Source organism: Varanus komodoensis, unplaced genomic scaffold (genome assembly GCF_004798865.1).
Source record: "Varanus komodoensis strain SLA01 unplaced genomic scaffold, ASM479886v1 scaffold7_3, whole genome shotgun sequence".
In the NCBI taxonomy this organism is placed as follows: Eukaryota; Metazoa; Chordata; class Lepidosauria; order Squamata; family Varanidae; genus Varanus; species Varanus komodoensis.
Genome location: NW_025336480.1, coordinates 26,561,531 through 26,586,956, shown reverse-complemented (window position 1 = coordinate 26,586,956; position 25,426 = coordinate 26,561,531). Strand labels below are relative to the sequence as shown.

Here is a 25,426-nt window from a genome sequence, read left to right as displayed (position 1 = left end):
TATAGTGCATCTCATCTTTAGGACGAAGATTGTGGCCAGATGACCCATGTACATAACAGGTCACTGTCTAAATGCTAACTGTAGATTAGCAACAGTTCTGATGCTTTATTTGTTTAGTTAATTTACATATATATCACTTGATTTCATCAACTCTCTAAATGGCTGGCAGAAGAGATACATAAAATGCAATATAAAAGCTGATATAAACACACTATCAAATAATACATTTGTTAAAAGATTACAGGAACTGAGCAGTGCAATTGCAAGTCAGGGAAAGTCTGAGTAAACAGGTCTGTCTTCAAGAGGCATATAAAGTCGACCTGAGCTTCCAATTCTCAGATCACATGTAGGGGAACTTTCTATGGGGGGGAGTGTCACTGCTGAGAACCCCACTTACATGTTAGTATTTGACAACTTGCAGTTGGTTGGGGAATGACTGACAAGGCCTCTATGGAAGATCTCAAGGAACAATTTGGTCTCAAGGATTGATAGGAGAAGATGGATTGCTAGGTATTCTGGTCCTGAGTTGTTTAGCATTTGGGCTATCTTTAAATTTGAATGGGACAGGACAGCCCTTCAAACAAAAGGCACCTTGAAATAGAGGACAGTCCAGTGAAAAAGAGGACCCACAGCCACCTCACAGGAGTCCACAATTAATTTTGCATGCCTTCTTTCATCTTTCAGTGATGGATGATGCTATAGATTGGGACCCACTGAAGTCCTGTTGAAACTGCTGTACCAAAGTTTACCTCTGCCCTTGTTTGATGGGGCTGAATCATTTTTCATCATCACTGGAACCTTTCTGTCCCCACTGCCCACTTTACGGTGATAGAACACATGTCTGGAAATAGCACCACTAGATTGGATTAAGTCAGATTTGGTATTAATATTTCAGTTTTAACTTCATTGTTGGGGTCTGGGAACACACAATTTGAATTTTAACAAGTATCTTTTGTTAGCAGGTGTGGGCGGGGAGGGAGAGTTGGCATCATCATCATCCAGGGGCACCCGTTCATTCATTTATACATGGCTGGAGGGGGTCCATGCAGGGAAAGCCCTTGCTCTCTGTGGAAGAGACGAGTGGAACAAAGGAATGACCACAGGGGTGGGGGAGCAGTGGGGCAGGATGCTTTGCTTCGCACTGGGGGGGGGGGGGGACTCAGGTAAGGCTGGGTTCTGGCAGGCCTGCTGTGTCCATGAGCCGTGCTGAGTTGACCGGGCAGCAGTGCTTGAAACGGCAGTGCATGACCGAGGGTGGCTGTCTGCACTGCACAGCGCACCATGCAGTGATGCTGCAGCAGGGGCACTGTGACAGCTATGACAGCAATGGCCAGCTGTCCAGCGGTGCCTGAGGGAGGGGGGCGGAGGGGAGTGCTGGGGCCCCAGCACTTGCCCAAGGATTGGACATTGGCACCCCGGAGCTCACCTGGGGAAACCACGAAGTGGAGCATGTAGGGAGAGCAGATGCTGAAGGTTAGGACAGACAGGTACAGCAATGGCAGTGACCAAGAAGAGAGCCTGAGGACACAGCTAATGGACCCAAGATGTTTGGAAGTGCAAGGAAAGGAGGAGCCAGGGCAGAATCTGAGAAGGGGATCAAGAACTGGTAAGTGCTTAAGGGTGCTTGAAAAAATAGTGGAAACAAGGAGATTAAAGATGACAATGATGTGCAGAATAGAAGCATTTGGGAAGTGATAAAGGAACTGGCAGTGTCTTTGAATTTACCTCAGTAAGAACTGATTTGTTTTAGAAATTGGGAAGATTAGGGGAGTTAGTAATGATGGAGGGATGAAGAAGAAAGAAGAGAATGTAATACAAGAGAAAAATTCACACTGACTTTTATTAGCCTTCTTAAAGAAAACCTGCAAAATCTTCAGCAAAGAGATCTTTGCCTAAGAAAAAAAGAAAACAAGCAAGCTGAAGGCCCACAGAAAAGGGGACAGTAACCACATTTTAATGAGCATCCCCAAGTGGGCATAATGGGGGAGAACAGTAGATGTTAAATTAGAAAGTGAGAACTGTGGTCCCCACATGTGTATCACTATTTTGAATCTATACAGATACTAGTCCAAACTGTTGGAGGGAGAGAATCACCCCATAAGATTCTACAAGATACGGTGCGAATATGATGAACTATTTGGTCCATGGTCTTTTGTGGAAAAGAATGTGGAAAAATACTGAATGCAAGGCGCCGTTTGGATCCTTGGTTAGCTTTGTTAGCTATATTCCAAATCAAGGTCAAAATTCTACTGCGAAAAGCAGTGCTTGAATTCTTACTGGTTGCTGTGCATCAAAGCAGTGTAAAAAATTGAAAGACTCATTTACACTTGACAATAGGTATGTGGTACACTATGATATGACACCCTATTTTCAGAGAAGCTCACTAATCGGCTCAAAGTGACCAGAACACAGCAAGGAACAAATGAGTATGGGATGACTTGGTGTTACTTTATAAACTTTATAAATGACAAAGAGCATTAAAAAGAGTCACAAACTAACTGTGCTACATCAGAGAGATATACTTTTGGTAACAGTTCAGACTTCTTTGTATACTCAAGTCTCAGCAATCAATTGACTAACAAATCCTCAGTGATTCCTGGTCCAATTTATATTACTTTTGTTTACTGTTTTATTAAATTGCGTATCAAATCAATTAAACTATCTTTAAAAACAAGAAAAAAGGTGTTCCGTAAGTGGCCTAAGGATTGCAGAGACCATCAAATCTTTGAATCCATTCTTACAGAACAGTCAGTTCTTCAAGAACACCCCAGGGCTAAAGTCAATGCTGGATCTCCCCTTCCCCAGCTGTAGACAAAGCTACAATTTAGGAAGGGGTAGAAATCTGAATGAGCATTTCTGCCCCCACTCCCGGTCAGCGTGGAAAGCACCGGGATGCCTCTTTTTCCAGTCACTGTTGCAACCTTGGGTGAAGATGAGGCAGCTGGAAAGCAAGCACCCTGGGGGGTGGGAAGGGGGGAGACCACAGCGATGCTTGATCCGCAAGTGATCTCTGGCCACTGCCCTTCTCCAGACCTGCCTCTGTCATTCTTCCTGCCTTTTTCGGCAGGCCAATGGATTTCTGAAGCACTTCATCCTCCATGCCGGACGCCCACAGGATTCCTCTGCCAGAAGGAACAAGCGCATACGAATGCACGAGGCAACTTTCCGCTCTTGGCTGTAAGCTGCTTGGATCATAAGGGAGCAGTGCAGTGATGATATGCTCAGAGCAAAATAAAGGGGGATTCTCTGTCAACTTGCAGCAATGGCCATTTTGCAGAATGCCATTGTCCCTCCAGGTAACACCCCTTGTAGCATCCTGAGCGGAATAATCAAGGGACGCTGACAGAGCGCCGAGTCCTGAATTTCCACATCTGAAATGCAGCTGATCACCAGCACATTTGTCATGTCAAGCTGCACTTGGGAATTGAGAACAGGAAGCCGGCAGAAGAGTGAATAAGGAAGCTTTGTGCCTTGTTGTCTTGTGGAGATGAGCGCCGCATTATTGGCAAGGCCAGCCTTCCTTTGGCATCGGCGCAGACATTACTTTTAATCAAAGCTTTCTCGCCCCTTTCTCTTGCTCCACAACTCAGCACCAGGGGTGGGATGGAGAATGGAAATAATTGTTTCTATTTATAAAACAAAGCTCAAGCATGGCAAACACTTCTGTTTGTACCATGAATAATAGACAGAAGAAGCCATGCTTTTTTGGGTGCCAGATCCATTTCCCTTTATGGTGGCATGAAAAAAGCATTTGCATCTCTAGGGCTCCTCTAAGTATATAGAAGCGGCTTCTTAAAATAAAAATGAGAAAAGAAGAGGAAAAAAATAAGATGATGGAACCTCCAGTGACAAAACATGCATTGGAGATAATAAGCGGAGGAATAACGAGGAACTGTACGCCTATCTGCAAAGCAGAGAGCAGAGTGCTTTTAGCAGGGCTGCTATCAAAAAAGAATGTCCCCCCCCCCCATGGAAATAGTGGTGGGAATAGTATGCTTTGCCCACTCCTTTATTAATGTAGATCTCTCACCAGCACCAGACACAATGGAGAAACTCTGCCAATGGTAAAGCGTGCCCTTAGTGCATGCGAAACATGCAGCTGATCAAGACTTCAGTAGGTGGATGAAATTCCACTGAAACTGATGGGATTTGGGCAAGCAGCACTGAATGTAACAGAACTGCAGCCCCAGCCTAGCAGGAGAACGATACGATAAAGCATGACTTGGGGTTGATCCCCATGTCAGTAGAGGAGACCCCCACTGAAGTTCATGGGACTTACATTAGCCACAACTAACTTGCCCTGTTCACTTCAGTGGGCTGGCTTGAAGTAAGACTAGCACGGCGACCAGTGGCACCCCTGCAGCAGGCTCAGCCAAATGCTAAGCAGGTGGCCAGCCTGATCAGACATGCAGCTTGAGCTGGTTCCTGGCCTCCCATGGACTTTCGACCATCGCAAAATGAAGGTGGACTTGAACAATCTAAGTCAAAGCCGCTATCAGACAAGCATGGCAGATACTGCTGCGGATCCATTTGTGCAGCCATTTCCCTCACCCACACACATATCCCACAGACAAGCTGAAATGCCAACAAGTTGTGTTGCTGTGGCAGGTGCAGAAGCCAATGGCATGAGTGGAGGGCCAGAATTAGCCAACTGAATCTGAATATTATGGGCATTTATTGTGCACTCAACATTCCCAATAGTTATGGGCTCTTTAGACAATGCCATGACCCTCCAGTATTGCTTCTGCTTGTGTATATGTTTTAGAGCAGAGAAAATGCAGTGTTATATCTGAAAGTGAAAGAAAATATTGTTTCCACTTGTGAGTATGTGCTTCTTAGATTTATATCCCACTTTTTCTAACTAACTCAAAGCAGCTTACACCATTCGCTTCCTCTTGCTCTCACGCTTATCCCCACAACAATCCACAGATCACTGCTTGTCAAGAAATCTTTATAATGAGTATTGTACTTCCTGATAATACCAGTCCCTGCAGTTCCTCTGCACCACAGAAAGACACATAGGGTTCTGTGTACAATGGTAGAAGGGTGGAGGAAGGAAGACCCCCCCCCCCAAAAATCCCAAATCCTTCTGCCATTGATTGCCTTTAGTTTGCATGTTAGTTCTAACACTTCACTTCCTGAACTGCTTTGCTGCATTTTCCGATTTTCAGTCTCACTCTGCTTCTGTGCTGCTTAATATTTTAGCTCTGTGCTTTCAATGGCTTGTTTGCAAAGCCCACAGAAGGGAAGGGCATTTACCCCATTTTTTTACCCCAAATCTTTTTGCTTCTGTGCTTTAATGAACAGAGGATGCACATTCCTTTGGCCACTGTCCGGAGATGCAAGAGCCTTTGCTGATCCAGGAACACATTCTGGTACTTCCAGCTCAGCTTTGCTGTTTCATCCAAGCCACAAATCAATTACTAAGAAGAGCAAATTTAGTGCTGAGTGAACAATGGCAGTATACAGAGCTTTCTGTTCCATTATAGATGTTTTGTATTGGCCTTCCCCAACATGGGACTCTCCTGATGGGTTGGACTTCAACTCCCATTGTCCCCAGCCAGAATGGCCCATGGCTTCCCCAACTGGTGTCCACCAGATGTGTCAGACTATGGGGGTGGGCGGGATAGAGGAGTGCCAGGCTAGAGGAGATTCGCACACCTTCCTTGAAACCCTTGAGTGTAGAACTTCTGCTATTTGAGGGTGAGGGGGAATTAACAGAATAGAATAAACAACACATTGCTTTTCTCTATGGCAATAGGAAGGGGTAAAGCGGCACTCCAGTAAGGAAGGACACAGTAGCCAAGACAGGGCTGGGATCCAAAGCACTGCAGGTGAGGTTCTGCTTCTGCTTCTGCAGGAAGGCCTTTTCACGCTCCCCCGCTGGCGGCAGCTCCCCTGCCAACACGAATGCAGAAGCCCCTGAGGGGTGAAGCAAGAGTGGGCAACTCTGGGGGCACCAGAGGCCATGTTTAGCCCCACGGAGCACGCCCACGGCTGCACCGCACTGCTGTGCCCTGCCAAATGTGGGCAGCAGCTGTGGCAAACCCTTCCATTGTTTGCCACCAAATCCTGGCAGCAAACCATGATGGAGACCTAATTTAACTTTAAACCAAGGCTTTAAAGTGAAGCGGGACCTTTCTAGGCCACTGGGACAGTTTGCTGCCAAAATTTGTTAGCAAATATGGTTTGTTTGCTACTGGTGGCAGCAGTGAATACAGAAGATGTGGTGGCAGGAGGGACACGCTTCCAGCTGGGAGGCTGCACAAACCTCACCCCTGATGTAAAGAAATCTCTCCTGCTCTCTAGATTCACAAAATCTGCTTCTACACGGGCACATGCCGATTCTGGTCCGTGTTCCAAGGAGGCATAACCCCCCTTCATGAGCACCATCTGAAATCCATGCCAGAGGTAAGGCCAAACACTTACTCTCCCATCACTTGTGAGAAGTATGGAATCACTCTTGATGTCCCGGTGGATAACGCCTTGATTATGAAGGTAGGACAGAGCTCTTAGTACAGACAGACAGACGGTAGCAATCTGTTCTTCATTCATTCTGGAATTAAGAATCCAACATATGAAAACACATTTTGCAGTAATGATGGGTTGTATCTAAAAATACTCTTAAGTTCCATGCATTTCAGTGGGTCTACTTTGAGCAACAATGGAGACAGCCTATTACTGTTTGAGACCCCCCCCCCCCCGCAAAAGCACAAGGTTCACAGAAGATCTTTTTATAGTCTGCTCAAAATACTGTCTTGGAGTGGAACGTTTCAGTTTATAAGATTACCATCGCCGTATGTGCATGCATAGGCTTTCTGGATGTCTGAGAGAGGTGGCTGTGGGACAGACAGGAAATGGAGCTGCCCAGGTTGCTGCGGCAGGAATGGGGGGCACTTGCGAGGGCCTGAAATCCATGAGGCTGAGAAGGGGAAGGAGCCAGTGTCTGGTCCACCAAAAGGAAGTCAGAGTGTGAGCTGACCAATGCTTCCAGGGTTCCTGCATCAGGGAATCTACTGAGGCGCTGTCCATGGTCCACTCATCTGGTGTGATCAATCTTCTTGCTTACACTGTTTATGTAAATGTTGCACACACTTCAGTAACATCTTAGAGGGAAGGTCATAAAACATTCAAACAACAATTAAGGAGTGTTTCTAATGAATCCAACCCTAATGACAGCACTTAAGAGAGAGTTTTCTGGAAGCATCTGTTTGCAATTAAATGCCTGTCAAAATATTTGGCATGGTGACTAACATTTCAGAAAATAGCTCTTAATGAGTGCTGAGAGAATTTTTAGTATGTGGGTTGAAGCTGAACGTAAAAATAGCCAGTGTTCCAATGAGACAAAGTCACACAGCAAATGAGACAATGCCATCATTCAGAACCAGTCACTGTGCAGGATTTGGCATGCCAACTTCCAGGCTGCACAGAGGTCTTCCTTGAGCAGGGTGTTTGGAGGAACTCAAGACAGAATGGGCCTGTGATTTAAGTGACTAGAGAACTATGGAAAGCTTTAACTTCCATATGTAGCTTCTCAGGTAAACTTAAGACCAGGGTATTTAAATCACATGGCTTCCTTGGCCATGATGGGAGCTGGAGTTTATTTATTTATTTGTCTGTTTATTTATTATATTAACATCCCACCTTTTTTCCTTCCAAGGAACTCAAGGTGACTTATATCCTTCTCCTCCACCACCTCTCAATCCTAATCCTCACAACAACCCTGTGAGGTAGGCTGGGCTGAGAGCCTGTGACTGGCCCAAAGTTGCCCAGCTGGCTCCATGGCTGAACAGGGACTAAAACCCAGGTCACCTGAGTCCCAGCCCCAGGCACTTAACTATGACACCACACTGACTCTAAACATTGTTGGAGGGTGTTAGGCTGGGACGGTTATTCTAAACCATGTGAGAAGTTATGTAACACACATTTGCTACACTTGGAGGCATCTGTTTCACAGAGCAGAGAACAGGTGCTGTAAACACCGCCCTCCAGAATGCCCATCCGCCTTCCAGAAATGTGATGAAACTCCTGCCCTTGGGCTGGGTCCAGGATCTGCCATCTGTGAGAGGAAGGGCAGCATTCACAGAGGTTCCCTCCAGCCATCTCTAAGGGCCCCTCCTCACCCACCGCATGGCGGCTCAGTGCATTCAGTAGGATCTCAGGCTTCAGTGGGTTTTTTGTGGTGGGAGGGCTGCCAAGGAATGGGGCGAGCCTGGAAGGCTCCCCACAGTTGATCCAGCAGGAATCTGGCTCTGACTCTTTGAATCTGGGACAGGTACATATGGTGAGGAAGTGAGACTACTTATTAAATCTCTGCTGCTTAATTTGGGTTTTTTGGGTGGTTTAGAAGAGCTATGCAATGTCAGCCACCACTCACATGGCTACAGATGGAGGGAGGTTTTAAGACTGCAGGGAAAAGGGAAAAAATGGATGTGAGAAATGTTCCATCTTGTAAAGAAGTTCAAGGAAAGGGATACTTCTGTTTCACCTGATGGATAAAGGAAGGCAGGAAGAATACCCTGAGCGGCAACCCACATAATAAGCACACTTTGCAAATCCTGTTCAAAAGCTTTGCTTTCACTATGAAGGAAGATCGGCAGGCTTGGCTGGTGAGAAGAGCCAGTTGCATTATAAATGGCAAGCTCTTCTCCTCTTCTTCTGATCAGCTGCCTTTCCTTCCAGCTTAAGACTTGCAGCAGACTTAAGGACTGCTTTTAAAGCTTTCCTAATGTATGTAGTGTGTGAACCTGGATCTGAATCCAGACAGAGACAACCTAGAGAGGATCTACTGAGATCCATGGACTTGGGCTAGCCCATGGCCAAGCAGGCTAAGTTCTACTGATCTCACTCCTCTACTCTAAAGACAACTCATGACCTTAAGGCATGTCTGTCCCTAGGACTTACCTTGCTGCTCCAAACTACTCCTCTGCAGGTGGAGCGCTTACTCTGCCCCTCCACAGTGCTTGAGGTAGCACTTGTGCAAGCTGATTCACATTATAGAAGTGGGCTAGCCCTTCAGGTGCTAGCTGGGCCCCCTGTGACTGCCTGTCACTGAGACTGATGCTGCGTGCCAGAGCGCATTCCATTGCACAGTCAGGTTTGCAAACCAAACTGGCAGTACAGCATGCATCCCTGCTTCACTACTTTAGGGATATATCTGCACAAGCTATGGTATGCAGTTCCCAGGTTGCCATAGAAACAGTGAGGGAAATTAATAGGAATTAGTGGTAGAGGATGAACCGAATTAGTATCCACTCCTTCATCTGTTCTTCCATTGTTACTGCTAGTGGCAGAGTGGCATAGCAGCACGTGCTTGTTCTTCTCCTTGACACCAGCTCATCCCCATTCCCCTAATGCAGGGTCTGGTGTCCACCCTGGTGTGATGTGGGCAGGGCACTGCCTTTCCATAGATGCCATGGTAGGATATAAGTGCAATAAACAAACAGACAAAAAGATAGGCAGCTGATCTCAGTTCATGCCAGTTGGAATGAGCTGGGAAACCCTGCCAGGAACACGGCAAGACGCCCTTCCCTGGCCCATCTAACCCAGTATTGTCCACACTGACTGGTAGTGGCTCTCCAGGGTTCGGACAGGATTGGTTCCTGGCCCACCTGCTGCAGACTGAATCTGGGACCTTCTGCATGCGAAGCATCCTGCACCCTCCCACCCAGTCAGGGTCCTTCCATAATGATGCGACAGCCCTTTCTACAAATTCAGAAAATGAGCAGTTTGCTCCCAGGGGTTGGTCTTCTACCAGGGTGTCCACGCCAAGCAAACCAAGCTCACCTGGTATGAGTCACTATGTCTGTCAAGGCACCGCCTTCCAGAAACTCCATCACAACCCACAGCTCATCACCCACAAGGTAACTGTTGTACATGTCGACCACGTTTTCATGATGATAGTCTCTCATTATGACAACCTGGAAGAAGATCAAAGACACCCGCCCCCCTGAAATGAATTTCTGGCTTACATAAACTCTCTGCCTCTCTTTTCTCCACCGGCACATGTCCAATTATACTGAGCTTGAGTTTTATCCAGATTTATGCTGGCTCAGGTGCCCTGGCAGAAGCGGTCTTCCCCACCACATCCCTTCCCAAGGCAGACCTGAAAATGCAGCACAGAAAGTAGGGGAGCTACCGAACAGGGTGAGTCACTGCCTGGGGGTGGAGGTGGAGGAGTGACGGAAATTCCCTTCTCTGCAACTCTCCGTGCACCTGCTTTCCAAGTGGATAGGAAAATAAATACCTGATGTTTGCTGGTCTGAAAATCCCATTTGGTAGATTTTCCTGCTTGCTGTGTTGAGATTTGCCCTGTGGTGTAACTGCTATTTTAATGCAGCTTGTACAGCACCCTGTGATTTAATCACGAAGGGCAGTATGCAAAGAAGAGCCTGCTGCACCCGCTTCCCTTGCATGCCTGCCTTCGAAGTCACGACCAGGTGCCTGTGTAGGAAGGCAGCAGCCCGGGGTGTGTGTGTGGGCGTGTGCATTTCTGTGAGGAGCACGCGAGAGAGCACAGCCTCGCCTGTCTTCACGGACTGACTCCTGCAAGGCAGCACGCCGTGACCACAGCCAGAGCTGCAGCAGGCCTCCTTGCTCCAGCGCCAGCAGCCACGTTCTGCTCCTGCTGCAGTGCAGCCATGCCGGGCAGGAGCAGCTTCAAGGAAGGATGCAGCTCGGGGGCCGGCACCTGCTTTGCATGCAGGTGGGCCCACCGGGTTTGAGGGCAGGCATCTCCGGGTAGGGCTGGGGAGAGTCCTGTCTGGAATCCCTGAGAGCCGCTGCCAGCGGTGTTGTCAGGGGCTGGCCTAGCAGGGTTGGAGCCCTGAATCTCCAAGGTGCCCTCTGCCCCATCCCCATTGGAGATGCCTGCTGAAATAAAGATACAGGGGCCTTGATGATTTCTGTTGCCTCTGAACATCCTGGCCTTTTTTTTCTTTCTTTTGCTTGGATGTGCTTCAATGCCTGCTGCTCCCTTCCACCGGACTCTTTCTGCCTCATTTTTTCTCAGATCAAATGGCCTCCTCTTTGCTGCCCCTAAGCCCCACTTTGCAAATAGGGGTGTCCCTAGGAGACAGAGTCCCCAACACACATGCAGACTTCAGAGCACACCTAAATGAGCATAAGCACATCTGCATGTGGGTGGGCCTGAGCCCTGCTTCTCTTCAGTCCCCTGGAATGGCCCTGGCTGGTGCCCCCAAAGTAGGGCCCACTGAGCTGCATGGGGGGGGGGGTGCAAGACAAGTTGCCCTGCACTGGAGGAGGGGAGGAGAGGGCCAATCCGTTCTGGCTTCTTTGATGTCGCCGTGCTGGGCTTTGCCCGCTTTGGCTTTCGGAACTTCGAAGAAGAATGGCAACTTCTGGGAACAGGCGCTGGAGAGTGATGTCTGAGGGACCGATCCTCTAGGGACCATTAAGTGATATCCTGTCACCTGGAGTTAAGAGGAAGCTGGGGTGAGAATGCTCCTGTTACAAGAAGGTGGAAGCATCAGGAGAAGGGTGAGCCAAGCAGAAGAACAGCTTCCTTGTGTGAGATGAGAGCACAGCTTGCAAAGCTGCCTATGAAGAGTGCAAGGGAAGCCAATATCACAATGAAGTGGATGGGGGACAGGAGTGGCTTTGGCTGTAGGATGACCATGTGTCCTACTTTACAGGGGATAATCCTTTGCTTGAAGAGCTGCCAGTCCAAGCCCAGTTCAAAAGGAAGAACCACAAGAAGGGAGAGGACCAGAGGCCTTGAAGATGCCCTGTCTTGGTTACCACCTGGGCAGAAGACTGGTCACCTGGTCACAGGCTCCCCATCATGGCAAGTTATACTCCATGTATTTGACTATATTTAAATCCTACCTTTTCCCCCACAAGGAACCCAAGGTGGCTTGCATAACCCCGCCCCCCTCCTCTGCATTTTATTAGAACAACACCACCAGGAGGTAGGCGAGGCTGAGTCAGTGACTGGTGTAGTTACTCAGTGGGTGTCATGGCTGAGTAGGAGACTAGAATGTGGCCCCAGTCCAACATGCTGACCCACCACACCATGCTGGCTCTCTATTTCTATTTGCACTTTAGTTCTTTTCATGATATTTTCTAGATTTGCTTTTACACACATGAATTAGCATATGCACATTTTATGCAAAATATGCATCTTCCTGTGTGTGTGTGGTGAAGGGGGGATGCATTTCCTCTTTTTCAGCAAGATTTAAGTGGCCACCCTTATTGGATGATTTAATTCCCTAATGATTGTGGAAAAGTTCTGGTTTGAGTGCATGTAGTTCCCTAAGAGAAAGGTCTATAGGAGGAGTAAGGAATGTGTGGCCTTCAAGATATTTTTGCTTACATTCCTCATTAGCCCCAGCTAGCAGAGCCAACTGCCTGCAAGAATTCAAATGGCAGGAGAAGATGGGACCAGAGATTCTAGTTCTGCTGGAGACACAGGCTGGAAGAGTTTAGCAAGAGGGCCATGAACAGAATAGGAGTAGAATGAACAGAAGCAATGCTTCCTTCTACTGCTGGAGCATGCCCAATGGCAAAGGGAGGATTCCCAGATCCTTGAGCTCCCGGGCCTGGTTAGCCGAGGGCTTGCTCAGGACACTGGAAGATGTCTGTCCCACACACACACACTTTCTCGTGGCTTAGCGAATGGCAACATGCTGGTGGCCATTAGAGCTGAGTCTAAGATGAGAACTATTTCAGACATCTACAAAGCACTTGCTGTCCTATGGTCTTCTTACCTCTACAATATTGCTGTGAGACATGGGGCACTCCGTTCATGATTTTAGCAGTGGGAAAGTGTGGTGGGCGCATACGTATGTGCGTTCCTCCCGTGGCTCAAGCTTTCCTCTTCTCTGAATCCTGGTCCACGCTATTCGTAGAGTGCTCTGCTGTCTAAACTAAGTCAGCGATGGCTGCTCCTGACCATGTTTTGCATCCAAAATGGGATCTGGAACTATGGAGAGTTTCTGATAGGATGTAAACTATGGTTAGCAGTAACTGCTTGGTTTGGCTGTCAAGCCCACAGTGGTTATCTTGAACCAGGAAAGTGGAGGAGGAAATCAACATACATGAAGGAGCATGGGAGGAAGATGAGATGCACAATCAACTCTCTTCCCAGGGATATTTGCCAGATTCTCTTTTCCTGCTTTTAGGTGGGAAGAATACTTCTTGTTTTATTTTGGGCTCTTGCATTTTATACTGTTTTTATTGCTTATTGACATGTCTGGCAGATTTTAATTATACTGATACGGTTGTTTTATGTAAGCTATTTGTAAAAAAGGAAGACCTTGAATAAAGGAACGTAAACATAAAATAATATATAAGAGGAAGCTTGTAAGTTTGGTTGTTTTATGTAAGCCATTTGTAGAAAAAATGACCTTGAATAAAGGACTGCAAATATAAAATAATATATAAGAGGAAGCTTGTAAGTTTGTGACTTGTTGCTGATGCTGAAGCTATGACAGCACCTTCTTTCTCTCCCTGCTCAACACCTCAATTTGATGTCTGAATTTAAATCATTTGGAATTGCAGGCAATTTGACTTATTTCATGCATTTTTATTAGCAGTTCCATTCCCTCATGAGATACGATGACCAAGAATTTGGTCTTTAAGCAATACTCCTGAAGGTGTCAGGTACAGATGGTGGCCTTCACTTCTCTGGGCCTGATCTCCAGGGAAGGACTAACTCAAAGAGAGCTGAGTGCATAGCAAAGTAAGAGAAGTCTTGCTTTCTAAGATATTTTCAGCACATTTATGTCTTTGGTCATTCATTTCATGCAGTTCCTGCATTTCTCGAAATAACCCGTAAAGTACGGTAGACTAACAGGGAAGACGAGAATTATGCTCCAAAATAGTTGGGGATATCCTCCAATAACATTCCCAGAAAAACTGCCGTGCCAGCCAGCACAATAGGAATTGCACTGGCGGTTGCTTATGCTATTGCAGTGTAATTTGTGTTAGCAATAACACCACATTGGATCATGTCCTTGGAATGTATCTGATTGGGGTAGGCTGGCTGAGAGCAGGCTGGATTTTCAGTGCGTTGTACTGAGATTCCGGGCACAATCTGGTGACAGGCTGAAGTAGCAGAGTGGCAGCATCTCCCCCTGGTTCCAAAAAGACTTACCTCATTGAAGAGCAGCTCCCTTCTCTGCTGCTTCCTGAGATCCATCTTCTTCACTGCAACTTGCTTCCCTGTGTGCTTCTCCGTGGCAATGCAGACAATGCCGGTGGAGCCTTCCCCGATTTTGATGAAGTTGTCCAAGTATTCGCGAGGGTCTCCAGGGCTCACCACCAGCTGCAAGGCTGCCCGGAACTGCTCGTGTGACACCCGGGAGGTCTGCTGGTCTGAGGACGAGCCCCAGCTCGGCGGAGGGTAAGCACTCGAAGTGATGCTGGGGGAGCTTGGGTAAGAAGCTGTGGAAATGTAATGCGAGCTTGGCTGCAGAGAAGGCTGGTGGTGGTAGTGAGAGAATTTGTGGTAGACAGCTGGGTACTGGTAGCCGCCGGCTTTGCTCTGGCTTTGAGGTAGCTTGGTTGGGCCTCGGGGGTAAGTGTCTGATCCAGACAGTGGCGGGCTTACGACCATCTGTGCCCGATCATAATCCAGCTTCAAAAAGAGGCAAGTCAACAAGTCAGCTTCATGTCCATGTAGGCATGGTGCCTCCCTAAATAATGGTGACGGGAGATGGATTACCGCACCAAGTTGGACCACCTCACCAAGACGCCAGGACAGGCTTCCTACGAGGGACACCTGTGGGCCATGTGAGCCTCTTACCTGCTTCCAGTGTCACCTGCAGAGCTGTACCCCACCCCAGCTTGGTTAGCATGAGCATGGTCAAGAGGACGCCCTTTGCCAGCACCAGTGTGGAGCTTACAAAGGACACCTTTCCCTCCACAGAGATCAGGAGGTAAGGGAATGGTTCCTCGCACTAGCACTAGCGCTCATAAGGGTAGCTCTGCCGCAATCTCAGATCCCTGCTGAGATAAGGCAACCCATTTCCTTGCTGGCACTACCAAAAGAAAGACTTGTCTGGTGGGGTGGTGGTGGTGAATGTGTGTCCGTAGGGGGAAATGTAAATGTGTCTGAGTGTGTGAATGTGTGTGTGCATGCGTTTGTGCACATATATGTGCACCCCTGGCAACCCAGCAGACACCTCACTCAGGAATAAAATGGTTGTGCACCTTTGCTTGAGAGCAGGGATGGTCAACCAAAGCTCGTGAGTCACATGTGGCCCTCGAAGTGTTTTTTGTGGCTCAGCATTGTGACCCGCAGGGACCCACTTGCTGCTCTCAAGCACCTGACATTTACCGTATGTGGGCCCTTCTGTTGAGCAACTCTGGCCATCCCTGCTCCAGAGCCTCACGTTGGCCATCATGTGCGGTCTGTCCCAGGTAGGACAACCTAGCTCCATTCCTAGGGATGCCTTTTTGCGGCATCTCTGCAACAGGACCAGTGACAAAGCTCAGGGATTAGGAGGCAAACTGGAGATGCCTGTAGCCAGAAGCACCAGGGACAAATCCCCCACCCCCCACCCCAATATGGTTTCCTATCTCCTGGCTACAGGCAGGCAGCCCCTAAGGCAGTGTCCCCTTTTAGGGGAGGGAGCTGGGGTTCTGCATTGCGTTGCTTGCAGAAGAACCAGGGTCAAACCCTCTCGTGGGGAAGATTTGGGGTGAGGCAGGGCTGGAAAAGCCATGCCCCCTTTCTCTTGACCATCTCTGTTTCGGTGGCTTTTGCACAGTTTCCCCCCATTCTGAAAGGCTGAAATGCCCAAAGGCTTAGGGAACTGCAGCAAGAGCAAAGCTAGGCTGCTTCAGTCTCATGGGCTTCCGTGCGATGGGTGCTCAGTTATTTTCCAGACGGAGACCCAGACATTTGAGTTATTAAAGCCTATGACAGGAATGCGTCTGCCTCTGCAGCCATTCTCTTAAAGATGACAGCAATCATTTTGAGACATCCGACGGCTGGATGGGAAGTGATCAGCTGCTTGCTCTATGAAATGACACCTACTGTTTTCCTGTCTAAAGCTGCCTGGGTATTTTCCTAGCATTTTGCTCAGTCTCAATTGCATTTCAGTACAATCTGTCCCAGCAGACAGTTAGGATATTAGGGCATGTAGCTTACAAATCTGCTCCATGCTTTATGCAGGAGAGAGAAGCCTATTCACAGCCCCACTCAGCTTTTGTAAACACACATACCTGTGCGTGCGCTCGAGTGCCCAGAGGCATTTGGCTGACCCCCATTGGAAAGGGAATGCTGAATTAGTTGGACTGCTCCATTCCTGCTTCAAACCAGCTGTCCCCAGTTTGATGGCCTTTAGAGGAATTTGGACCACAACTCCCAGAATTCTCATCCAGTGGGGCCATTGACTGGAAATTCTGGGTGTTACAGTCCAAACATGTCTGGAAGGCTGGGGAAGGCCCCTTCAAACAGAACAGCTGTTGATGCTGCTTGCTTGCTTGGTTGGGGGCCAGGCCATCCATGTGGCCAACTTGGGCGTGTACAGTGTATATACTGGATATACATCATGCTTTTTTCCATGTGCTATGTGAGGAGCACAGATAATACCTCCTGGCAGAGATGGGGAGGGGGAAGAGACAGGGATGGTTGCATGACATCCGCTGAAATGTTGATGTCTGGGAAGTGACCAAGGTTCCTACCCAGCAAAAGTCCATTGGTGCCATTGATGCAGCAACACTTGGCGCATAGCACATGGTTGGTTTCCTTGCCAATTCGCTTTGGTTGGCCACACAATAGTTGTTTGGAACTGTCCTCAGCTGGTCCAGAAAATATTTGCACTTGCCACCCAATCGCTAGAACAGAAATTACGAGAACTGTTGCCTTCATTCAAGGATGGGAAACAACAGGAACACTGGCCTGACCTGTCCTGCCAGAATTCCCAATCCTGTCCTCTGGGGTTTCCCAGGTGCTGCTGCCCCCTTCCCCTGGTGCCACCCCTCTCCCCCAGCAGTCTAACAGCTGGTTGCTCCCAGCATCTGCACCACTTCCTTCTCATTCCACAGGGTTGCACTGGCTGTCCAGAGAGCTTGCCTTCAGGCTGAAAGGGGTTCCCACCAACGCCTGAGATTCTGAGAATGTGGGAGCTATGGGAGATTGCACCCTTGCCATATCTTCATGTTGACCATTGTTGCCATCTTAATATGTCAAAGGGCAGGCATGAATTCGAGCAAGTACATTAAGCTGGGAAAGGATGAAGAAGGAGAAACGATCCTCAGGTACTTTAGTAGAATACTTCTCCAACACAGCAGTTTGCCCTTTCCAGCTCAGCATTTTCCAGCAGGCTGTGCTGTGGGAGATGAGACAGAAGAGAGCCATTCTGCCAGCCCTGCAAAAAGACAGCAACATTTTCCCTCTTCCCTCCACAAGCCCTTTTCCTTGTGTGTCATCTCTTTTAGGATTGTAAGCCTATAAGTAGGGACCATCTTGCTCTATTGATTGGAGGTAAGCTGCTATAGAAGGCTTTTTGGCTGAGAAGTGGGATAAAAATATTTTAAAAAACACTCTCTCACACACATGCACTTAGGGGTAGTTAATTAGGTTGCCATTCTATACCCACTTGCTTAGCAGGATTGCACCCTTAAAAGTTTAATAAGATGTAATTTTTCCTGCTTGATTAACTTTTGGGATGGACAGTGAGTAAATGAAACCAAATGCTTGCCCTTGGATCTCTGCTGGGTATCCCAAGACTGAGTACAGACTATTTCTAACATTGGATGAAAAACAAACTTGAAATGGCCTTTCCTTCAATTCTAGCCTGGAAGAGGTTCTGCGTTTAGAGGAGAATGACTGTAATGACTTTGGCCTGCTTGGAGCTCTTATCAGCAGAAATGTCCTGGGTTGAAAGTGTACCTTAGGCCTGCATGCAGTGCCTTGGCATCTCTGATCATCTTATATTCTTACTTCCAAAAAGCATTGGAAAGCATTGTACTATTGGAAGAGATGCTGAAAAGGGCAAGCAAGATTATCAGGGGGATGGAAGGCAAGCCCACAAGCTTTGGCAGCAGCTTTACTTGAAGGAAGAGGGCTAAGATGGAATGGGACAGCACATGCCAGCAAATGGAAATTGGGGGTATGTGGGGATCACCAGTGAAATGGCATTGGCAGTAAATTCAGTATTTATTATTAAAAGGATATCTTTACACAATCTTGTGGGCATGGTCCACAGGATTGGACCTAGGATGAAAAGAAGGTAGCTCTGAATCTACTGGTAGCTCCCTAGATGCTTTTGGAGATTAGCAAGAATTTATGATCACAGTTGTTTAACAGTAGTAGAAATAGCCCCCAGATTACTCTAAACTAAAAAGCTGAAATGAAGAAAACCTGGGGCAACCAGGAATGGATTTTTGTGCAGAATGACTGAACGCTGCCCAGTTCTGGTAATTGAAACACATTCCTGGGTGCAGAATTATGTCATTCAAATTATATATTTTTTGCACCATCCTCTAGTTGAATATTCCTATAAAAAGCAAAGCAAAGAACCTGCAAGCCTGAAATTTGCCCCCTCCTGGCTCAGTGACTTTAAAAGGGTTGAATACATGGAGTTGGATCTAAATATATTCATACTTACAGTAGACCCCTGAAATAAATGAGCATGTGGTTAGTGACAATTAACTGAAGTCCTACTGATTTCCACAGGTCTGCTCTAAGTATGACTAATCCTGGATGGAACTCATGAAGATACAATGGGTATCTATGTCATAATAGTGGAATGCAACCTTGCGATCCAGAGGTAACACACCACTGAACACTGGGTGTTGGGGGACAACAGCAGGGAGGTCTATTGCCTTCATTCTGTTCTTATAACCTTCTTGGAAGACTCTGGTTGGTCACTGCAGGAAATACGATGCTACAGAACGTGATTTGATCCAATAAGGCCGTTCTTAGGTTCTTTCTAATAGGAACCATTGGTGATTGAAGCTGCGAGTAATCCACTGAATTAAATGCCAGTGTTTAAAATATGCCCTTTGTACTTTAATCTACCACAGTTCTGGTGGACTGTGAGCTGGATGTATGGATATATGGATTTTATGTTCCATTTTGTCAAGGATCTTTCATTTTGTTGTCCACTTATGGATGAATTCAGATTTTGTGGAGAATTTGCTTGCAAACATACATTCAGACAAATGTGTAAGTCCTCAAGTATGCATTTGCCTAACCCCCCACCCCCTGCCCCAGCCCTAGTTCCAAAATTTAAAAACTCAGGTCTTCAAGTCCTTGGAATGTTCACAACTCTGAAAAAGCTAGTCCACTGCTGAATCTGCAGGTCATATTCATAGAAATTCAAGCTTCAATCCATTGCTGATTTCTCTGTCATCCTATTTGGAAGGCATTTGAACTATGGTATTTTATTTAAATTTGAAAATCTTTATGATTCTTCACATATATGCTGTTATTTAGTGATACTTCTACTGGATGGCAACATTGGTCCATCAAGTTTGGTATTTCCCAACCAAGGGTGTTGGTTCTTCAGGCTCCAAGACAGAGGTCTTTCTCAACCCCTACTACTAGAGATCTTTTCATGGGAGAAAGCAGGGAATAAACATGAGCTTGAAGAATGATCCTTCCTTCAGCATTTTCAGGAAGTAGTTTTCACAAAGTTTTAGAGAGTGCTAAAATGAATGGACTGGCGGATAAACTAGATAATGCTAAACCACGAATGGATTAAATTGTTTAATTGCCTAACTTAACTTCACAATCAAATATGTATATCTCAACAGGAGTTTAGAAATGGTTTATCCACAGGAACAATGATCCAGATCTTAGGATGAAGAGATAACTGAAAGCAAAGATTTCCCTAGCTGCCTTTAAATTTGTACAAAGGAGTGTGTGCACACATGCAGTGGATAACAGACATGCTGCTACAGACGTTAACGAAGGGCACACAACTTGAATGGAGAGATGCTGTAGAACAAAAGATAAATGAAAATTATAGTGCAGAAGCCCTTATCCATGAGAAAATTTGCACATGAGCAGATAAAGGACAATCATCATTTTAGAAGGATTTTTACTTTAGAAACGCATAAAACAAGAGTTTGCCATTTCCTGAATTATGTTCTAAAATGATGAGCTAATTAGCTGCAGGTAAAAGTCTTTAAATATATTGGTTATGCTTGTTTAAAATCCTTTGGCAATTCTGTTTCATTTTTTCCCTTATATTCCTTATATTCTTTTTTCTGTACTTTAGCTATTTTAAGAAAACAATAAAAAAATTTAAAAGACAACTTTAATAGTGACTTTTGCTATGGATCAATGTTGATTGTGAGCATTTGCATTTTTGTACGTGTTTACAGTTTGAAAAATGCCTTGCCCATCTTTCCATCCATTAATTCCTGACATTTCAAATAGTCTTTTGGGGTTTCATAAGCAAAATGTACCTACGTGGGTGCAGGATAATACAGAAAAAAGAAAAGGAAGGAAGAAACTGTATGCCATTTCTGATAAAGAATAATCCTCAGCTTTGTTCAAAGCAAAAGAGCTTGGGATAATGTGTGTAACATCTCCCAAGGTGGGTGGGAGGTTTAGACACAGGCTCATGATGTAGCACAATTACAAATAATTATAGCCACGAATTTATTCAATCAATCAATTTCAGTGGTGGAGCAGAGGGGTGGACAGAGTATAAAGCTCTACACAGCTCTCTCCCTTGCTAGTTTCAGTGTTGGCTGCAAGCCAGAAGTTCCCTGATCCATGTTAGTTAAATGCACATTAATCTGAATTTGGCAGTGTAATCAAGGACCCAACTGAACTGTGAAATTGAATTCTGCAGTGGAACATCATTTGACCATTTCATGCTAAGGCTGCAGGGGGGAGAGGCGGGACAGAGGAGCCTGCTGCAGCACCCATTTGTCACTGTGGGCTGCTGCATGGCAAGGGAGTGTTTGCGGCCGAGGTCTATTCAGTGCGGGAAGATGGATTCAAAGTACAGAATCAGATCAGTGCTCGGCACCGCCTGCGTTCAGGGCACTCGCTTGCTTTTTCATCTCTTAGGCAGCTTTGATGGAAGCAGTTTTCGCTGGCCCCTCGAGGGCATTTCTCAAATGAGGAGCCGCTGGATTCTTCTCAAACAGAGCACTACTAATTGTTCCAAGGATGGCGACCAAATTCACTGGCTGCATCTTGGAACAGCAAATCCATAAGATGCAAGTGGGATATAAGCAGCAGACAAAGAAGAAGAAAAATAGTGTGGCCAAGAGTTAATTCAACCTGCTGGGAAGAACTGCTTCTTACAAACATGCATGCGTGTGTGCACACATGTGCATGCGCGTACGCGCACACACACACACACACACACGAGGAAGAGAAGAGAAGAGAAGAGAAGAGAAGAGAAGAGAAGAGAAGAGAATCCTGATTCACTGGGGATTTTAATCATGCCATAATGAACATAGAAGGGTACCCATTAATGAAAATTAAGTACCTCCACTGATCCTCTGACTCTTCTACTTCTGTAGAACCTCATAATTTCAGCTCTAACAGTACAAGAGGAATGGTGGCCTGAACACACAAGAGCTTTTCTAGATCTGTTCAATGGTCTAGTTCAGTCTTCCTCCAACCCAGCACCCTCCTGATGTTTTGGACTATGCTGGTTGAGGCTGACAGAGGTTGGAATTCAAAACATTGGGAGGGCGTCAGGCGGGTGATAGCGTATCTCTTTGCTCCCATATACTGTTGCTAACACCAGCAATCAGCAGCTCATAAAAAATTAAGCAATGTGGAATAGTAATGACCTACTTCAGTCTCTGGTTTGGTTCATACACAATGATGACAGTTCCTAGGTTGCTTAACTTAGAAATTCCCACAGACAAGTGAATTCCTTGAGGTTTCCATTTTCAGTTAACAATCCATAATTCTCCTGGGTTGTTCCATGATTTGCAAACATGGAAACATTGTGTTAACTCTGAGTTACAAACCAGAGTTAACTTGACATCTAAACCTGGCTGTTGCTAGGTTTTGTTTAATAGGCTACCTATTAAACAACCCAAGAACTGCTAGCATTATGTATGAACTGGGTCAGTGGGTGGAGGAATAAGTTGCTATTAGGCAAAAGTGAACCTTTTGTTCAGTGGCGGCCCTGCTCCATTTTCTGCAGCCAATATCACTTAGCCATTTTCAAACTTTCCTCTGAAACTATAACAACCTGCAGTATTCAACCCTAAACATGAAGTAAACCCAAATCTGCCCTGCACTGTAGGGACACAAACTAGCAAGCACTGTTTTTGCCAGCCCCCCATTGAACTAGTGTTCTCCAAATGTTTTGGATGACCATTCTCAGCATTCCTCAGAACTGGCCATGCTGGTTGGAACTGATAGGAACCGAAACCTAAAACATATGGAGGATGCTAAGCTGGAAAAGACGGGGATACACACCGGGGAGGCTAGGGGCTCCAATGCCATCAGGCAGTGTATTTACTCTGAATATTAGCTTGAACTGTAAAGGAGCTATCCATGGTACTGAATCTCCCAAATAGGTGCAGGCTACAACTAGAGAGCTCCACTAACTTTGAAGCCACCACCCTCTAGAGAACACACACATCTCTGGTGCTGGTGGACTAGACATCTACGTCTGTATGTCTACAACTATGTCTATGTTCAAATCTCTATCTCTGCATCTCACGAATGCAGCAGGCCTGCTGGGACTTACATGGGCATTTCAGCAGGGTAGCCTGTTGTGAAGAAGGTGCAACATATTCTACCTGCCTTCCATGATGGATCTCAAGGGAGTGAGCTTAGGACCTTCCAGCTGGGTCCAGGCCAAATCCAGATCTGATGAACTTCTATAAGGTTGTTGTATCATGTGGCTTCAGACCTCAGGTTGGAACCAGGTTGAATCCAGTCTTGAGCTAGATTAACCACGTTGACAGAAGTAAACTTCTCTCCTTCTCACAGCATCTCCTCCAGACCCCTAAAGATGCAGCTCAGAGAGTTGAGATACCCTGCAGAATGGTGAGAGCTTCGGTGTGTGTGTGTGTGGGGGGGGAAGGTAATCCTCCAAAATTGATAGAATAGCCTTCCATGAGTGGAGTCCTCTCCCTTGTGGAAGCTAGGGCTGTATGAGAATTTTAATTTTGCTTCCAAAGCATGCAGACTTGTCCTGCTTTGAAGCCAATTCAATGGCAAGCACTAGCCTATGTCTGCAAAAAGTATTTGCAAATGTACTGGGATTGTGTCTGATTTATGCAACCAGTTCTATTTTGCATGGATTTGCTTATTTGAGCAAATTCCCCATAGATTGAATCACCCTGTTTAGTCTACAGAGGACAGCTGCATAAATGTGCAGATTTCACATCTGATTTCTACTTGATTTGTGCCATGTTCTCAGGGGAACAGCAACTGCCGCAGGCAACAGGGACTGAGCATGAGACAAATCATCAAACAATTCTCAGAGAATTCTAGAGACCATGGACATCACTTGTGTGCCCATCCCTAACAGAAGGCCCCTTCCTTTCAGGGAAGGTCAATCTTGGCTCCAATCCATATTCCAGTAGATTCCCTCTTACCTTTTGCTCTGTTTAAAGGGAAAGAATGTGGTGAATGGCTTTCTCTGTTTGTTTCAAAGAACTGAACTTTGGATCATATGTATCTCTGCCATTTCCCTCCAATAAGCTATCTCTTAAAAGTTCAGGGTTATAGGTTCTCAGTACAAGAAAGCTTTTCACAATTATCTTGCAAGGTACTGAGAAAGAGGTTGGATTGTGTTTCCTTCACCCCTTGTGGAAGTCAGTCACTCTGATATATGATCCAGGCAGCAGTTCAGATACTAGCTACAAGTTCATTACCTTTCCATATTAATTGCCTTTCCATGTTAGTGCTTTGAAATTTATTTTAATGATCATCAGCATACACACACACACACACGAATGAGACTACAACGGACAGCTTTAAGAAAACATCAAACAAGCAAACTTTTATACAAATGAACTCATGCGTATTTTTTACACATAAGTACAACTCAGATATGCTGCTGTTTTTATGCTTTCTCTGCCAGGGGTAACAAAACGCCAGTAAGCAAAGTAGACATCTTCATTCTCATGTGGATCAAGCATAGATATCCACAGTGTTGCAGGATCAGAGCGACAGCATGCACTGGATATTGTTTCATTGTCTGTTCCTCTTTGCAGGGGGGAGGGTTAATTAAAATATAAATATAGATTGATTACATCTCCCAAAGGAAATCCTTTAAAGGCTAGAGAAGAATGCACAGAGGAGAAGGGGAAATCAGATTTTCAGGTCCAGGTCAACAGAGCAGATTAAGCCCTGACAAGAAATCCATCAAAGTCACAGCAGTGAAACGGAACATGGTGCTGCAGAAGCGCCTGAACTGCCAAGCTTTAATGTAACTCAAACACAGGCGGTCTTCCCTTGGTACAAAAGACCCTTCAGGCTGCAATCCTAGACACACTTACCTGGGAGTAAGTTTCCCTGATTTCAGTGGGACCCATTTCCGAACAGACATGCACAATTTAGTGTCTGAAAAGGGGGTGCTTTCCTAATGCTTTTGATTCCCTTCTGGAGAGGGGGAAAGGGTCAGGATTGTAGGGACATGAACATCAGTTATTTGGTAGGCTTCCAAAGGAATGAGGCTGCTGCAGGGGAAAGTCACCCACTGCTGCTTCTAATGCAGACGAAGGGACTGAAATTCAGCCCATCTGGGCAGGAGGTGATCGGCAGCCCCAACCCGCTCCCTCCCAGAGCTGCCATGTTTGGTTAAATAGGATGATGCGAACCAGCTACGACTCCATAGCTGGTTGGCAGAGAGGCTTTTGCTCACGGAAACAGAGACTGGCTCAGTCAGTGGGAATTGCTGACTGCAGTTCAGCCTGCACTTCTGCAAGGGATGCATGGACACATGGAACAGCCTCAGAAGGGACAAAAGAGGGTATTCCATCACACAAAGCATAACAAGCGTGTGGGAGAGCCTGTCAAATATTTAGCATGCAGCTTATCCTGACTGCTTTGTTTAGCTCAATGTAAATTCACAGATCTCTGATCTGAACGACTGTACGAAGGTTCACACCTCCCCACCTGGCTTCCTTCCCCACAAGCTATGCCCCCACACCCACACTTCAACTGAAGGGAGCTAAACTCCATTGGTGCTGCTTGGCATATTTAACCTGTAAATTCAGCTTGTAAATGGCTTCAAAGGAGGATCAGGCAAAGTGGTGGAGGCAGGGCCAACCCAGGACTTTTGCTCCCTGAGGCAAAAGCAAGATGGTGCCCTCTTCTCTTCTGGAAATGGACACCAACTGGTGGGTGCTTGAACCTTCCTGCAACTGGAAGAGGATACGGGAAACTAGCCTGAGGGAAGCAGGCTAGTTCAGAGGTGCAGGACAGGCCATGAGGAATGCACAGTTTTGTCCTCCGAGAAAATGGAATGGGTGGGGGATTGCCCCCGTGGTTGCCTCACTCTGCCTAGTG

General features: G+C 46.4%; 1 protein-coding gene across 1 annotated transcript in view; it reads right to left on the bottom strand.

Moving 5' to 3' along the window:
• The window catches only part of PAK5 (p21 (RAC1) activated kinase 5), a 157,899-nt gene that overhangs the window by 8,524 nt on the left and 123,949 nt on the right, over positions 1–25,426 (bottom strand). The window contains exons 5-7 of the mRNA XM_044454402.1: positions 14,117–14,599; positions 9,787–9,920; positions 6,430–6,556 (exon numbers count right to left, since the gene is read on the bottom strand). Of these exons, the coding sequence (XP_044310337.1) occupies positions 6,430–6,556; positions 9,787–9,920; positions 14,117–14,599 (744 nt within the window). The remainder of the gene's footprint in view (positions 1–6,429; positions 6,557–9,786; positions 9,921–14,116; positions 14,600–25,426) is intronic.